Below are 19,027 nucleotides of genomic sequence, written 5' to 3'. Positions count from 1 at the left end.
CGCTCCAGGGACACCGCTTTGAATCTATTGAAGAGATTCAACGTGAATCGCTGCGCGCTTTGAAGGCTATACCGGGAAACGACTTTTTGACATGCTTCGAGGAATAGAAAAAACGTTGGCATAAATGCATTGTATCGAAGGGGGAATACTTCGAAGGGAATAAAATTGATTTGGATGAATAAATAAAGATTTTTCATTTTATAACAAAATTCACTTTACTTTTTGAACACAGTAGTATGTGTGTGTGTGTGCGTGCGTGCGTGCGTGCGTGCGTGCGTGCGTGCGTGCGTGGCGTGCGTGCGTGCGTGCGTGCGTGCGTGCGTGCGTGCGTGCGTGCGTGCGTGCGTGCGTGCGTGCGTGCGTGCGTGCGTGCGTGCGTGCGTGCGTGCGTGCGTGCGTGCGTGCGTGCGTGCGTGCGTGCGTGCGTGCGTGCGTGCGTGCGTGCGTGCGTGCGTGCGTGCGTGCGTGCGTGCGTGCGTGCGTGCGTGCGTGCGTCGTGCGTGCGTGCGTGCGTGCGTGCGTGCGTGCGTGCGTGCGTGCGTGCGTGCGTGCGTGCGTGCGTGCGTGCGTGCGTGCGTGCGTGCGTGCGTGCGTGCGTGCGTGCGTGCGTGCGTGCGTGCGTGCGTGCGTGCGTGCGTGCGTGCGTGCGTGCGTGCGTGCGTGCGTGCGTGCGTGCGTGCGTGCGTGCGTGCGCGCGTGCGTGCGTGCGTGCGTGCGTGCGTGCGTGCTGCGTGCGTGCGTGCGTGCGTGCGTGCGTGCGTGCGTGCGTGCGTGCGTGCGTGCGTGCGTGCGTGCGTGCGTGCGTGCGTGCGTGCGTGCGTGCGTGCGTGCGTGCGTGCGTGTGTGTGAGGAGGGGGGAGGTGCGCTCTCGCGCTTATCCGTGTGCGGGTATAAATAAATCACCTAAAAATCAATCCTTGCTCAACATGGTCTGGCTATCAAGATATTTGCATACAAAATTTTGGATCATTTTATCATCATCGTTCAAAAGAAGTACGTCACAAAAAACCTACGGTACAAAAAATATTGTTCTTTAAAAAACATTTTCTCCACAGAATAATAGTAAGATTACTTAAAATTACTTTAAAACTTATAATATCCTTTATAACATTTTTTGCAATTCTAAACGGTGGCAGCAGATTACTTACAAGGGGAGGATTAGGTGAGTCACCTTGGAATTTTGATCCCAATTTTTTTAGTTATTTCGGAGACAAAAAAAGTTTACGTCTCTCGGCGTTTGATCGAATAGGCCTTAGTTTCGAAATAATAAATTTGTGAAAATTGGCCATACCGCGGCGCGCCATATGAGTCTTCCTGATAACTGTTCTCCCAACCAGTGCAATCGGCTCCATGCGTTAGGTGCTTGCTTCACAATCGTAAGATTCGGTTTTGCTCCCGGATGTGTGCAATATTTTTTTTTTTTTTAATAAGTGTTTATTTATCTTGATGATATTGATATAGTATGCAAATTTCTAAAATAGAAAATTTAATTTAATATCACTTTCTAAACATTAATTTAAATTTAATTTGAATTCAAGTAATAATATTTTAAATAATATTTTAAATAGGTAATAATAATAATAATATATAAGTTATTTGAAATGGATAACATATAAAGGCAACGTATTTAAATTTTCAAATTGTTTAATTTAAAATTTAATTAGAAATAATATTAACAGTACTTTAAAATTCTAGTTTTTAAAATAATTAATCGTAGAAGAAGAATACCAGGGTTAATTTTAAACAATTTGAAAATTTAGATACGTTCCCTTTATATGTTATCCATTTCAAATAACTTATATATTATTATTATTACCTATTTATTATTTCAAGTATTATTACTTGAATTGAAATTCTCTTCAAATTAAATTTAAATTAATGTTTAAAAAGTGATATTAAATTAAATTTTCTATTTTAGAAAGTATACTCTATCAATATCATCAAGATAAATAAATACACTTATTAAAAAGAAAAAAAAATATTGCACACATCCGGGAGCGAACCCGGATCTTACAATTGTGAAGCAAGCACCTAACGCACGGAGTCGATTGCACTGGTTGGGAGAACGGTTACCAGGAAGGTTCATATAGCGCGCCGCGGTATGGCCAATTTTCACAAATTTATTATTTCGAAACTAAGGCCTATTCGATCAAACGCCGGAAGACGTAAACTTTTTTTCGTCTCCGAAATAACTAAGAAAATTGGGATCGAAATCCCAGGGTGACTCACCTGATCCTCCCCTTGTTAGTAGAAAAACCGCAAACGGGAAACATACTTTGTTATAGTCAATTATGTTAGCACATTTTAGATAATATACAATAATCTTTTTTGGTAAAATATATGACAGAGTGGTTAACAGTAAGCAAATGTCGAACATATTGATAACAGACTGATAACAAACACCAAGCAGTTTTGTTATTGCAAATAGTGTTAGCAAATACCTCGTAAAATTGCAGCAGCATCAGTTGATCAAAATACATAAAATTGACAGTCGATAGCGTACAAGTCGATTGAATATATTGACGACATATGGACTGCATGAACCCAAAAGATCTGTTTTTAAAGTCGTACACTTGCGAGTAGTACGCGTTATCGCCGTTAGATGAAAGTTTATACCTCGTAAATAAAAAAACTACACATATGGGATAAAAGGCGCAGTAATATTTTTTCAGTTTTCAAATTTTCTCGTCTTGTTCTGGATTAGAGAACCTTACAATACATTTAGTAATTATAGAATTTATTGAGTTAATTAATTATAGTTTGTAATTCAGTCAATGAATAAATTTTTTTCATGTTAAATAGAATATTCAATTCACATTTTTGTCTCTTATCGATTTTTATTATTTTCTACAATTATTCCAAATATCTCTTATTTGTACCATATTCAAAATAAAAAATGTCGGCTAAATCTCGTACAGATAGATGTGTGAATCCATTCAAGAAACTTGGTGAAAAAGGATATCGTGATAAAGATTTACGAGTGATATCAAAATTCATTCGGAACAAATTTCCTGAGATACCGATCAATTCTAAAATTTGTTGTGCATGTAGTAAAAAAGTAAGACTGCATATGTTGATATGTCTTTAGATGAATCTAATTATTGTGTCACAAATATGGAATGTGATGGAAGCTCATTAACAATGGATATTGATAACTCTGAGATTTCTTACGATAAAAATAACATTCAATTACCTAGAGAAATTGAACTGGAAGAAATGCTTGATGGTCTTAAATAAAAATTTTCCACCTTGAAACACAATGATCCTTTAAGAGTGCGAATTCTCATTATAGCTCCGTCGTCATGGAGTGTGAGAAGAATAGTAAAAGAATTTGATGCATCACGATATTTAGTAAAAAAATCTAAGGAATTGAAATCTAGCCATGGCGTATTAGTTGATACTACTACAAGAGTTGAAAAAGTTTTACCGCAAACTACTGTTGAAAAAGTAATTGAGTTGTATAATAGTGATATAAACAGCAGGATAATGCCTGGAATGAAGAATGCCATTTCCTTAATAATTGATAATAAACGGATAATGATACAAAAACGTCTTTTACTTTAAATTTAAAAAAACTGCATGCCTTATTTAAAGAATTCAACCCAAAATATGATGTTAGCTTTAGTACATTTGTTAAACTTAGAACTAGAAATTGCATACTCCCTGAGGCTTCTGGAACACATTCCGTTTATGTTTGCACAATCCATGAAAATGTCAAATTAATGATTGATGCAATTAATGTACGGAAACTAACAGAAAATATAGACAAGCCACTTTCCAATTATAAAAATTGATTGAATGAAATTATATGTAAGAAATCAAATCCTGATTGCTACTTTGATAAATGTGATCAATGCCCAGGTACTACCAAACTTTCTACAAAGCTTTCTAAACTATTAGACGATTCATGCATTTCTCATATTCAATGTTCTTTATGGATCGGAACTGACCGATCAACTCTATTAACGCAACAGTTAAAAGTTGATGTGTTCGTAAACGAGTTATGCAACAAATTACAAATTCTGAATGTCATTCATTATCGCCAAACAACAAATGCTTTTCATTTCAGAAAAGAAAGATAATCTTTGTGAAGATGAAGTAACTGTGATGTTTAATTTTTCTGAAAACTATTCATATGTTTGTCAAAATGCCTCACAAACATTTCGTTCAACAATGATCAGTGTACTGTGTTTCCTGTTATTTACTATTATAAAGAAAATTCTAAATTGAAGCACAAGAGTAATGTATTTTTATTAAAGATTTTTAAACACGATACCGCTACCGTTTACATTAGTGTTACTTTTAAAAGAAAGGCAATATAAAGCAAGTTTTGTTGCTAAACCACAGAATGCAATACTAACATCTCAAGTTCTTTTTAATTGGGTTGAAAAACATTTCAAAATATAAAGACTTTTTATTAAAAAAAATTGATTATGAGAAAGTAAAAAAAAACTTAAGAAGAGATTTGAAACTGCACCGTTTGTACCGCAAATTTTTAAGAATCATGGGTTTATAGTTGTGGACGAGAATAAAGTGGTAATCAAAAGATATTCCAATGATACAAATGGAACACTATAGCAGTTATAAGAAACAAAAGTAAGAGATATAGAATAAGAAAATATTTCATGAAACATCCATCTATATACACACACACGCACACATACACACGTGAGAGGCCAGGGGATTTGCATAAATCAAGCATTTCAAATGTAAGAGTCAAAGTGACTAATATAAATCAACTAAGAAGCGTGGAGGTGCATACATACATACAGGAATCAGACCTCCTCAACAAAAAGTTTGCTAACGAAATTGACTATAACAAAGTATGTTTCCCATTTGCGGTTTTTTTACTAACTAACTGTTGCCAACATTTACAATTGCAGAAAATGTTACAAGGGATAATATAAGTTTCAAAGTAATTTTAAGTAAACTTACTATTATTCTGTGAAAAAAATGTTTTTTAAAGAATAATATTTTCTGTACCGTAGGTTTTTTGTGACGTACTTTTTCAGAACAAGGATGATGAAATGATCCGAAATTTTGTATGCAAATGTCTTGATAGCCGAACCATGTTGAGCAAGTACTGATTTTTACGTGATTCATTTATACACGCACACGAGTGAGCGCGCGAGCGCACCCCTCTCCCTCTCACACACACACACACACACACACACACACACACACACACACACACACACACACACACGCACGCACGCACGCACGCACGCACGCACGCACACACCCACACCCACACCCACACCCACACGCACACACACCCACACCCACACCCACACGCACACGCTGTTAAGTACAAACGTACATTTACACAGGCGCGTCGTGCACGACACCCACATATACACATGCGAACATAAATATAATAAGTAAGGCACGCACTCGCACACACGTGTGCGAGTGTATACATATGTTAACGAGAGTGGACGATGGACGGGTAGTGCGACGCGATTAAAACAAAAGATGAGTCTCGGTCAATTCAAGGAATTTGCACCTCGGGATTGCCTGTTACCAGGCAGACGTGCGTCTCGGGATTCCCTGTCGCCAAGCGCACGTCTTTTCATTAAAATAATTGCAATCCAATATCAGTTTTTTGTCCCGAATCCGCGTCTCGGATTCATTACGTCCTCGATCGCAGAGCTGAGTAGACGAGTCAAAATCAATCACTGATTAAGACGCGGAATAGTATTTTATATATATATATATATATATATATATATATATATATATACACAGGGTGTCCCAGACCAATGTATAAAGATTACTACGATGAGGTAGAAGGGATCGAGATAAATCAAAACGTCTAATAACAGTTTGCGATATTTGCAATAATTTTCGTGTAATAAAATATTAAAGTCAGCCGAATAAGAGCGCGCGGAGAGGCAAACGGTTGGTCGCCTGAGCCGTAAGACCGCCCCTCTCGACGCGGTACGGTGCCAAGCTGTCCTTTCCCTCGCCGCGCGCCACTTACCGTCGCCTACAAGCGGGCCGCAGTGGACGGTCCTACGGCTCTGACGAGCGACCGCTTGTCTCTCCGCGCGCTCTTATTCGGCTGAACGTAATATTTTATTACTCAAAAATTATTGCAAATATCGCAAAATGCTATTAAACTTTTTCATTTATCTCGATCCCTTCTACCTCATCATGATAATCTTTATACATTGGTCTGGGACACCCTGTATATATATATATATATATATATATATATAAAATTCTTAAAAAAAAAGTTTACAAAAAAGTAGATGTAATAATAAAATGACTAACGTATGATTCTTTTGATACAAGTAACGTGTAGATCACGAAACAAAGAATGTAATTCTTGCAGCAGATACGTGCAAGTTTCTTGAAAGAATCTACCTGCAGAATTTTTCAAAAAACTTGAGTAAAATGAAAAAATAGATTATAACGTATTGGCAGAATCTGTCAAGATATGCTGCAAAATTTACAGCATTCTTGCAGTTGATTCTTATTAGAAATAAATCTTACTATAAATTTAGCAAAAAAGATAAAAATTTAATACGAAATTTGATTTATTAGATGATGTGAACAAAATGCTAGTAGATAATTTAGCATTAGTAGTAATATTATTTAATAAACATGTTTCTTCGATTTCTATTGAAAATATATAATTATATACACTATATAGTCATATATAGCCAAAGTTGTCAGAATGACTTACGAAATTTAATACTTAAAAAAGAGAGGCTAATGAAAGTTGACGCGGTCGTTGGTGAGTGTCAATAAATCTTTCGTGTTTAGTAAACAAGTTCAATTAGATATGTTTGAACGTTTCAACTTGAGCTTGGGCCATCTTCAGTAAATATTAATAAAGAAATAAGCAGTCAACAAAACATGCTGCCCATCACATGGCGTAATCAACTAGATTTATGTTCATCATAACCACCCGATTTGATCACATTACAAACCTGAAATTATAAACTTCTTTGAATATATGTGTCTGAATGTGACTTTAGATAACTTTACATATTCATATATAGGCTACTGTATAAGCTTTTTAAAAATTCTTATATGAACACATAAGATCACTTTTTATATGAATATATAAGATGTGCATTTTTCCTAAGTATTATCTTATTTTGATATTGGTAATATTAAATGTATTAATTTGGTCTTAATGTTTTCATTTAGGTATTATATAATGAAGATCTATGGAAAATAATACAAACAAAAAGTTACAAATGGGAAGCAGAACATAGCAAAATATTATCCAAATTTAAGTCGTCCAAATATTATCAATATGGAGACGTAATATGGAAATTGTACGACAAATCTGTTGAAGCCATAGGTAAAATTTTGATACATTAAGAAACTCATAATTCTCATATATACAATTTCTCTTAAAAAAGTTCACGAAGAAGTATATGTAATAATAAAATTATTCATTTGCGTTAATAAAAACACAAAAGCTACAGATGTTATTACTTTAAAATATGCATTTTGTGCCTTTTTCATTATACATTTTTATATCATAAAACACACGATTTGAATACATATAAGTTGCAACAAAATCTGTTTGTTTTCCTTTATGAAAACGCAATAGCTTTGGTTACGAATTTCTGTTAAAAGGAAATCTTTGACTCAAGCTATGTAAATTAATTAAGTAATTTGAGAAGAAAATAAAAAGATTTATCAAATCAAAATAACATATTCAGCAGTATAGCACAACAACTCAGTTTAATAGGCACGGCTCAACTTATTATTACAAAACAAAAGAATGAAGAAACTGATCTTTCTATATCATAAAAATTTACAATATTTATTTCTTTATCTGCACTATATGTAACAGAGATGTGCAATTTTGATCGCAAAAATGATGCGGTTCTTGCATATCTCTGCGACGAAACATAAAATGGCTCATCTGTAAGCAGTACGCGACAGCACCGATGGAAATAGCGGAATTATATTTCTATTAAATAAAAAATCATACAATTAGAATAAAATAAGTAGCGTTATAAGCTTTCTTATTCATCGTCTAACGAAATAATGATAAAATTATATTTTGAAGGCTAGCCATTATTATACATTTTATTTTAATAGCATTTTACATACACACTTGAAAAGAACCAATCTTAACTTCTAAAAATTAGTCAATTGTTTTTAGGTCACATAAAGTTACAAATACACATCACTATTACGTATCTCTCACCAGAAATTTGTCTGTTAGTTTGAGCTATTTTATTATTAACGCAGTGATTAAATAGCGAAGTAAATTAAAAGAAATTGTGCCAAGTTATTGGGTGGACAACTTAATTTGGTCCGTTTTTTGCTTGAAAAAACATTTATTTGAACGATAAAATAAATTAATACCTTATTCAAAGTATTGCCCATCGTTAGCCACTACTTTTTCTAATTTTTCTGTTGTAATGATGCACACCCCCGAGAAATAAGATGCATCATCCCCGGCCACCAACAGTCAGAGAAAGAGCCGCCGGGCTATAACCGGGGGTGCCTCGGGCACCCAATTATAAAGAATGCCACGAGCTACGCGCGGCGAAAACCGTGTCAAGCCATCGCACGCGCCAAGTCGGCGCGCACGCGCACACGAGGGAGCGCGCGTTCGTCCCACTCCGACTTCGCCGTCAAGCGCCGAAAATGACGGAGGCAAACGGAGTCGCCGGGTATATATAGAGCCGCGTGCTCCGCCAAAGTTGCCTTTTTCCCGTCAGCCAACATCACCATCCAATCCGCTGCGCCTGACATTTCGGAAAGTAAAAGTGGTCGAAGCTTTTTTGGCCACGGCGAAGGTACTTCGCACTTTCCGCACCGCTCCTTCCTCTTCCGTCTCCTTGCGAGCCCGAGCATCCGACTCTCGTCAAGGTACTTGACGAGGGAAGGACTCCCGGCCTGCTCCCGAGCAGCGGACATCTCCACTCCTCCGTGGAACGCAGACCAACGGAATCGCTGTTACGAGGTTTCGGTAGAGGTACTCGACGCGTTCCGTGGCATCCCGGCCGCCATCACGCTCGGCCGCCCGGTCGATTCGCGCACCGCCGCAGCCGCGCCGCGAAGTTCCGCCCACCGCACAACGATAGCCGCAGAAAAACGGCGCCCGCGCCGAAGCGTCACCCGCGTCATAGTGTCCCTAGAAGTAAGAGTCTAGCCAATGTTGTCTCATTTTTCATTGGTTCTGAAGCAAAATGGCGGAACCAATAAATTCTTATGGATACTGTTGTAGCCACGTTTGAAGTATATCATTAGGCTTATTCGTGTTGTTCGTACTTTTTGGCATTATGGAATGAAAGAAATAAAGAAAAAGGTTATTTTTTGTATATAATTATTAAAAACTACAAAATTTATTTTAATATTATAAAAAAACATACATTAAATATTTAATGATAATAGTAGACAATATTAAGGTTGCCAATTTGCCCTTCCAATCTTTTTTATCTATAATGCTGGCCGTTCTAAATTGGCTGAAAAACGTCTCATAGATTTACCTTTTTTACTAGTGTTTGTACAGTTAATTATGCAGCAACCAGTCATTTTCTGCAAAATAAATAAATTTGAAACTATTAAATAAAATTACTAAAAAAAGGTTATATTGTCATTTTTTATTTTACAATTGTCTGTACATACCTATTTTTTTCTAATATAGTTGTTATTGTTTTTTAAATTGTTTTGTTATTGTTTACAATGCATATAAATAATTTTATGTGTGTGTGTGTGTGTGTGCGTGCGTGCGTGCGTGCGTGCGTGCGTGCGTGCGAGCGTGCGTGCGTGCGTGCGTGCGTGCGTGCGTGCGTGCGTGCGTGCGTGCGTGCGTGCGTGCGTGCGTGCGTGCGTGCGTGCGTGCGTGCGTGCGTGCGTGCGTGCGTGCGTGCGTGCGTGCGTGCGTGCGTGCGTGCGTGCGTGCGTGCGTGCGTGCGTGCGTGCGTGCGTGCGTGCGTGTGTGTGTATCACAAGAAAAATACTACTGTTTTTCAAACTCGAGATGTAAATATTTTTGTAAATTTCGTGTAATTCTTTATTTGATTCTTTGACTGTATAAAGAATTTTCTAGCACTTCTCTTATCAAAATCAGTAAAATCAAGTCAAAAAATAATTACATTTTTAAGTTAAAGTTAGCATTGTGATGTGACAGAGAGAGAGAGGGGGGGGAGGGGGAGAAACTCTTATGTGTTCCATCAGCTAGGCGCAGCAGGTGCCTCACGACATAGGCGCGTAATAACGAATGCGCTGCCCTTGCGTACCATCTGTATTCGATTCGTGATACGCTAACTTAACCGGCTGATATTTTAAAATCTAAGCATCTGCAAAATTTTTACCAAAAGAAAAATCGTCTTAGAATTCGATCAAGAATACATCTCTTGAAGGACAATGGATTATTCTAAATCATCCTGTATACAAAATACCTTTAAGCACCAAAACTCGTATCACAGCATTGTGAGAGGGGATGTTACATCTCGGTGAGATAGATAAAAATAGATAAAAATAATAACGACCAAAACGAGATAACTTCGGTGGCCCGAACAAAAGGAATAGACTTGTTTTTTTACTGTTTAAGCAACATGTCGGACATGCAAAATTGTCCGATATCTCTCAGTTTCAATTCTTATGAGACCCAATTTCTTTACTTTTGGATCCCGCGGCTTTGAGTCGTTTCGAAATAGCTTGTTGAGTAACTTCCAATGTTTTTGCGAGCTTTTCTTACGTTTGACACGAATCTTGATCGAATAATGTTTCTAATACTTTATCTTCAAACTTTTTTGGTTGACCCAAACGCTCTTTGTCTTCAACACTAAAATTATCACTTTTAAATCGTTAAAACCATTCTCTGCAAAAGTTATCCGATGGTGCAGATTCACCATACACTTCCACAAGCATTCGATGCGCTTCAGCTGCACTTTTCTTCCAATCCAGAAAATCAAAACTTGCCACAAATAGTGCTTATTTGGAATAAAACTCGACATTTTCGACGCAGTAAAAATTAAACTTGTTGTGCGAAACTTAAAGGCTTGTAAACAATATTTGACACTTCACAATACAGCAAAAATCAACTGTCGCCGTCAACCATTTATAGCACTTAGAGCCATCTTTTGAAAAACAGACCGAACTAAGTTGTACACCCAATAGAATTTCATTTCGTAAAGCCTATATATAAACTTAATATGTATTCTCATTATAAAAACGTACTGATTAGAAACGCTTTGCAATATTTTAAATTTAGTGTGACTTTAGTGACCTAACTCAAAATATAAATCCGTTTCATGAATAAAAAACAGCAAAGTATTAAACAATATAATTAATATCTACTTACATAATTATCGAGTCTTATTATATTTAATTATGTTATTAACAAAAGTCCGCGAGGTGAGCTCACCAAATTTGCCGCATAAAAAGGACGATAATTATTAAAACGTTGCTAAATGATTTAAAAATAAAGCGTATAATCGATTAATTAGTTATGCGATCTATTGCAACTAAATCAGTTTTACCAACCAACAGTTATCACATAACATCCAAATTTCTGGCGGTAGTGACATTTAAATGACATGTATTTATGAACTTATGCTACGAGCATCAATCCATTTGTTTTCTGTTCCTGAACTCCCTGAATTAGTGTACATTTAAAATGAAATAAATAAATGTTTAAAAGTTAGCGAAAGCAAGAAAGAACGTTCCAGTGTAGTCTAGTGCAGGAATAGAAAAAAGCCTAATTGCAATCTGGTTGGAAAATAGTCAACTAATTTTGAGAAAATTTATTTTTATCGTATTATGTACATAAAATACTTAATAAATAAAATGTACAGTTGTATTCAGTTATAACAAATAAAAACACTCACATTTCACTTTAGCATGTTAATAGCAAAATGTTGTGATATTAATAATTTTCAAGTGGTAAATGTCGGAAGCTGTCCAAGCACAGAACGTGATGTTACACCGTCGGCTGGCGCTTTGACGGATACCATTTTTGGTATCCGTAAATCCGCTGGTTGCCATTGGATAAATAAAGTGCTTTAATTGAAAATATGAATTTTTATTTTCATTAAGAATAGAACTACAACAATATTTGGTTGACACCCTATTTACCTTTTTGAGTGAGAACACACATTTTTACAGATATGAGTTATCCTGAACATTGTTGTGATTCTAACATTCTTTATGCTTACCTGTGAAAAAATTTTCGTAGATTACCAAGTTTCTAATCATATAATGTTGGATTGGCTACCTTCCTCTTATTACTCAAAACCCTTAATTAAAATTTTTACTTATATATGTCAAAAGTGAAAAGCACCGTGAAATGTGAAGTATAAATGAGATTAAAAACTCTGTGAAATATAATTGAATTAAAACACTACAAAACGCGTGACATTAGCACAAAATTACCTTTTCAAAAAAGAAAGGTAAAAAAGGCGCCAAATGTGCGGATGTACCCTTTTATTTTACCAAACCCAAGTGGTACTATGTTTGTATCCTCATTAAAAAAATTTCTTATTCTAACCCATGTGGTACTCTCTTTAATTTCTATACAAAACCCAAGCGATTCTATTTCTGCATTCTCATCGAAAAATCTTCCTATTCATAACCCAAGTGGTATTTACTTAAAAATAAACATTTTAAATTTAATCCAACCTAAATATATTTTTTTCAAAAAATGTGAAATTTTTAAATTGCACCAATTATAAAGAAAATATGTTGCTTTTTGAAATAACTGCTGTATTTACTTAAAAATATCTTAAATTTAATCTAACCTAAATGTACTTTTTCCAAAAAATGTACGAAATCTTTAAATTGCGCCAATTATTAAAGAGAATATATTGCTCTTTGAAGTAACTCATGTACTACTTTTAACAAATAAAATGCAAGTGATAGTATTTTTATTTTTCAAATAAAACTCAAGTGGCGGTATCTTTAATTCCTTTTTAAATAAAATTCAGGTGATACTATCTGCGTATTTTTATTGAAAAATTTTTCTGTTCTAGCCTAAGTAGAAGTACTTAATTTAGAAAAGTTTTAAAGGCATACGAGGTGTGTTCAAAAAGTATCGCGAATTTTGTGTTTTTTCAAAAATTATTTATTTATTCATGAATATCTATTTTGTCCCCTTCAAAGTAATCCCCATGAGATATTATACACTTGTGCCAACGGTTTTTCCAATCTTCGAAGCACTTCAAAAAATCATTTTTTTTTATCTTGTTCAGCTCCTCCTTCGATGCCGTCTTTATCTCGTCAAGCGTAGCGTAACGTCGTCCTTTCATGGGCCTTTTCAGTTTAGGGAACAAGAAAAAGTCACAGGGGGCCAGATCTGGGGAATACGGTGGCTGCGGCATCATTAGTGTGTTGTTTTTGGCCAAAAAGTCGCGCACAAGCAACGATGTGTGAGCAGGGGCGTTATCGTGGTGCAAAAGCCAATTTTTGTTCTTCCACAAATCCGGGCGTTTCTGACGGATTGCTTCGCGCAAATTGCGCATAACTTGCAGGTAATATTCCTTATTGACCGTTCTACCCTGTGGCAAGAACTCATGATGCACCACGCCCCTGCAATCGAAGAAAACTGTCAGCAAAACTTTCACATTCGACCGAACTTGGCGCGCTTTTTTCGGTCTTGGTTCGTGCGGCAGCTTCCATTGAGATGATTGAGCTTTGGTTTCCACGTCATAACCATAAACCCACGATTCGTCACCAGTTATGACCCTCTGGAGCAAATTTGGGTCGTCGCGGACAGAGTCCAACATCTCATTAGCAATGTTCATGCGATGCTGTTTTTGGTCGCAATTGAGCAATTTTGATACGAATTTCGCGGCGACCCGTCTCATGCCCAAATCATTGATAAAAATCGAATGGCACGAGCCAATCGATATGTTTAGGTCCTCAGCAACTTCTCTAACGGTGATTCGACGATTGGCCAATACCATTTTCTCCACTTCATTAATTTTTTCGTCTGTTGTTGAAGTGCTCGGGCGTCCGGCACGCTCTTCGTCGTTCACATCTTCTCGGCCTTCTGAGAACATTTTGTACCACCGATAAACGTTGCTTCGGTCCAAGGTAGCTTCTCCGTATGCCACAGTCAACATTCGGAATGCATCCGCGCACTTAATTTCGTTTTTCACACAAAATTTGATACAGGTTCTTTGATCCATTTTTTTGAATAGGTAAAAATCGAAGACGATCCAAAACACGTGCAAGCAAAGCAGCTGTCAACAATTAAGTGAACATTCAAAATGGCCGAGCTTGTCGGCATAAGTGAGAGACATGAGTACCAACATAACGCCACAAAAAGATCGAAATTCGAATATACGTAACCCGCGAAAATTCAAAATTCGCGATACTTTTTGAACACACCTCGTATATAACATTTAATCTCAAAGAAAAAAGAATTAAAGGAAAAACAGAAATGAGAAAGTTTTATTAAAATAAAAAATTTTTTAAATACAAAAACTTGGCACTGCTAGATAAAAAAAACAATGAAAAGAATTGGCATAAGAAAGAATGTAATAAATGTAATACTTGTAAGATATGCGTTATAAAAGTAATTACGCAAAGTAAGTTAAAGATTAAATTTCTTTAACATTTGTTTCTTTTACAAGTGACATTGTAAATCATAATTATCTAAGTTACTATAACTATTATATTTTAAAACATTTCATTTAGATTATATTTAAATATCTAGCAGCACTTAATATTTAGTTTTTGTAATTTAAAGATTTTTTATTTTAATAAAACGTTCTTATTTCTGTTTCTTCTTTAATTCTTTGAGATTAAATGTTATATATTTCTTTGAAACTTTTTTTAAATAAAGTACATCTATTTAGGTTAGAACAGAAAAGTTTTTTAATAGAAATACACAGATAGTATTACTTGAATTTTGTTTAAAAAGGAATTAAAGATATCATCACTTGGATTTTATTTAAAAATAAAGATACTATCACTCACATTTTATTTGTTAAAAGTAGTACAGCAGTTACTTCAAAGAGCAATATATTCTCTTTATAATTGGCGCAATTTAAAGATTTCGTACATTTTTTGGAAAAAATACGTTTAGGTTGGATTAAATTTAAATTAATTATTTTTAAGTAAATACAGTAGTTATTTGAAAAGCAATATATTCTCTTTATATTTGGCGCAATTTAGAGATTTCATACACTTTATGGAAAAAATATATTTAAGTTAGATTAAATTTAAAATATTTATTTTTAAGTAAATACCATTTGGGTTAGGAATAGGAAGATTTTTCAGTGAGAATGCGGAAATAGAATCGCTTAGGTTTTGCATAGAAATTAAAGAAAGTACCACATGGGTTAGAATAGGACATTTTTTAAATGAAGATACAAAGATAGTACCACTTAGGTTTGGTAAAATTAAAGGTTACACTTACACTTAGCGCCTTTTTCCTAACAGCACACTTCATTCAGGGGATGTCCCAGGGATGTCCTTAAGACGTACGGACGTCCAACGGGCGTCCCATGAATGTCCCTGGGAGATCTGTGCTGTTTTTTTGAAAAGTAATTTTGTACTAATAATACATTACTGTAATCACATTTTTTCCTACTTTAATTTTATATTTTGACATTATTAATATGATATAGTAACTTATTAATAATTGACTTTTACAAAATTTTTTATTTATTATTATTAAAATGTTATATTGATATATTTCAGAATTTTTACAATCTGGATTTACTGGGATGTGTGCATTTAAGAAGACTTTAAGATATTTGCAAAATTGGCAAGGTGCATGTATACAAAATGTATTAACAAATACTAACCCATATTTGTTCAGTATGGCATTCAGTAATTTCACAGTTATTAAATATCTGCCATCATTCAATGATACATTTATGACAAAACAGGTACTTTTTATAATTAAAAATATTAAGTAAAATTAATAAAAAATCTTTCAACATACAAATTAACTCTCCGCAGATTTTATTTTGTTTTTCACTGATAACAATCCCGTCAACCAAACATGAACAAACAGATTATTTGGAGAGTCTGCTATCAATTTCTATTGCTAGAAAAACAACAGATTTTACACAGACTATGCAATATCTGCAGTGTTAGCAAACTGCTGTCAGAAATAGGACAGAAATTGTCCTTAATTTCAGGAGAAATTAGGCAAATAGTGTTGACAGAACTGTTGTCAGATTAACGGCAGAAATCAAGCATAACCTACGCAACACGATCTGACGGTAGACTGGCAGCAGAAATTAAGCACCGCGTGTTAACAAGACCTGACGTCAGATTGGTGGCAAAAAGCAAGCAGGATCAACGCGACAATCTGACAGCAGATTAGCAACACCACGCGAACACGCTGTGCTGTCAGCACCTAATGTCAGATAGGTTACAGAATTAGAGCAAGACTTGCACAACACAATCTGACGGCAGATTGTTAGCACAAATCGAGCACCCTGTGCTGAGAATAGAGCTGGTGATTTGCTTGGAAAGCTTCGACATTCAAATTTGAAAGCTTCAAAGATTCGAAACTTCGGTATTAAAATATTTAAAGCTTGAAGTTAACTTCGAAATTCCGAAGGAACTTTAAATTTCGAAGTTTCAAAGCTTCGAAGTTCAAAGTTAACTTCGAAGCTTCAAAGTTTCGAAAAATACGTTTGTACCCCGGGAACTGAGATATTATTGTTGACGACTATTCACTATCGTAAACACGAGTTCTCACCTGCGGGTAACATTGTTTCGCCACAATGGAACTGTCTTGTTTCTGAAAATATTTTGACAAATGCTTTTACTTTACAAAATAATTTTCTATTAGAGTAAAGCCATGTATTTTCATTAGATATAGTCATAATAAAGAAATATTTTTGCATTTATTGTATTTATTAAAAAATATTTTTTCACGAATCTTCTTTTAATTTTACGGTGCGATTGAAAACAAGCCGAAATATATATTTTTTTAGAATATATGTTATATAATGCAAGTTTTTAAAACATACTATAATATATTGTAATTGTATTAATTTTTTAATTGCACAAACATATTTTTTGAAACTTTGAAGACGCCTTAAACTTTGAAAGATCAAGATTAACTTCGAAGCTTCGAATCTTCGAACTAAGTCAAAAGAAACAACCTTAGCTGAGAGGACGTGACGTCAGATTGGCGCCAAAATTCGAGCTTAACCTGCGTAATATAATTTGACGGCAAACTGACATCACAAATCAAGCATCCCGTGCCAACAGGATCTGACATCACGCTGGCAACAGAAATCAAGTAAACCGTGCTGTTTTGCATATTTTTAAATTGTGACGTCAGTTTTCATGAATTTATTAAGGGCCTATTCACAAGGAGTGGGCAAGAACTGTAAAATGCCAAATGAGATAAATCATAGCTCATTTGAAAGGGGGGAACAAGTATATTAAAAGTGTAAAAAGGTTAACGTGAATGGGCCTTACTTTTTAAGAAAATTGCAATTAAAGTTTACATATTGGGACGTTTGTACGTTAAGTACTAGAATATTGAACTACTATCCAAGAGATTGTCGTGGCTGAGAAGGTTAAGTGCTAGTGTTACATTTTTTCCTCCGTGGCAGACCGGGTTTGAAACTCCACAGCATCAAATTAAAAAAAAAATTTTTTTAAACCTTTTGCTATTATTTTTTACAATTGCATTATCTTTAGTATTTTTTAAATTAATTAATAATAATGTACTTACATATACTAATAAAATTAAGCAACTTTTTATTAATAAAAAATTAATAAAAGTATTTAATAAATTATTTATTAATAAAAAGTAATTTAATTTTATTATTATATAAAAGTATATTATTATTTATTAATTTAAAAAATAATAAAAATAATGTAACTGTAAAATATAATAGCAAAAAATTTAAAAAAAGTACAAAAAAAATTTGATACTGCGAAGATTCGAACCCGGTCCGTCACAAAAAGAAAAATACAACCAAGCATTTAGGTTTTTCAGCCACGACGCTCTCTTGGATAGTAATTCAAGATTTTGGTACTTAACGTACGAACATTCAAATGTTAAACTTTAATTGCAATTTTCTTAAAAAGTAAAGCCCATTCACGCTAACTCTTTTACACTTTTAATAGATTCGTTCCTACTTTTCAAAGAGTTATGATTCATTTCATTTGGCATTTTACAGTTCTTGCCTACTCTTTGTTAGACAAACTTGCATAATTGCATCCATAAATAACATATGCATAAAGAAAGTGATCCATTTTCTTATGCATTTGTTTAATTATTGGACCAATCAATTTTTTTATGCATATGTTTATGCGATTATCTAGATAGGCCTTTAATTGTCAAAAATGCTTTTGGTGCATTGTGCTAGTGAAAACTGACTTATGGCTAATAATAATAATAATAATAATAATAATAATAATAAAAAAACTGAGAGGGCGGTCCTCGGGTCGAAGATCCGCCTACGGCACACAAACTGTTGTCCATTGTGTCACCCTCCAGTCGTTTGCCGCCTATGGGAGCCCCGTTTCCCTCCAGAAGAGACTCAGGTCTCTCATAGGTAGCCTGCTAATCTGCCCTGGCTCGGGAAATGCCGAGCCTAGTAGTTTTAGTCTCAGCCCCGCATAGGCCGGACAGTCACAAAGAATGTGGAGACTTGTCTCTTCTTCCTCCCCACAAGCCCTACACTTGGCCGTATCAGATCGGCCCAGCCTGTGCATGTGATAATTGAGAGCTCCATGGCCAGTCAGTATTTGCACTACTAGCCTGGCGTCTCTTCTGTTCAAGGACCTTATGTCCTCGACAAGGCCCTCACTGAGTGTTTCCCCCAGTAGAGCCCCGGCCTGTCGATATTTGGTCCTCAGCTCATTTTTCCAAAACTCGAGGTGCTCGTTCCGCAGCCAGACCCGAAGCCTCTCCCTGCCAAGGCAGAAAGAGACCCCCAGCACCGGTCCTGGCCCGAACACCTCCATTCCTGATGCGGCCCTGGCGAGCCGATCGGCCTTCTCATTGCCCTCGATCCCCGAGTGACTGGGGACCCAGGTTACGATAACTTCTTTATCTCTCGCCAGCTTCTCCAGTGCATTTCTGCAGTCCCAGACCAGCCGCGAGATGCAGATC

At 35.6% G+C, this 19,027-nt stretch overlaps 1 protein-coding gene across 3 annotated transcripts in view; it reads left to right on the top strand.

Moving 5' to 3' along the window:
- LOC105203363 (tectonic-3) overlaps positions 1–19,027 on the top strand; it is a 97,404-nt gene that overhangs the window by 58,637 nt on the left and 19,740 nt on the right. For 2 of the 3 annotated variants that reach the window (XM_039451120.1, XM_039451121.1), the window contains exons 3-4: positions 7,162–7,318; positions 15,634–15,824. In XM_039451120.1, the coding sequence (XP_039307054.1) occupies positions 7,162–7,318; positions 15,634–15,824 (348 nt within the window). Of the gene's footprint in view, positions 1–7,161; positions 7,319–15,633; positions 15,825–15,897; positions 16,843–19,027 lie in introns of those variants that run through there. The other variant, XM_039451123.1, reaches the window with a different exon arrangement.

The sequence above is a fragment of the Solenopsis invicta genome, chromosome 6 (genome assembly GCF_016802725.1).
Source record: "Solenopsis invicta isolate M01_SB chromosome 6, UNIL_Sinv_3.0, whole genome shotgun sequence".
Classification (NCBI taxonomy): domain Eukaryota; kingdom Metazoa; phylum Arthropoda; class Insecta; order Hymenoptera; family Formicidae; genus Solenopsis; species Solenopsis invicta.
Note: the sequence above shows the minus strand (reverse complement) of the source record. Positions and strands in the feature narration are given on the sequence as shown.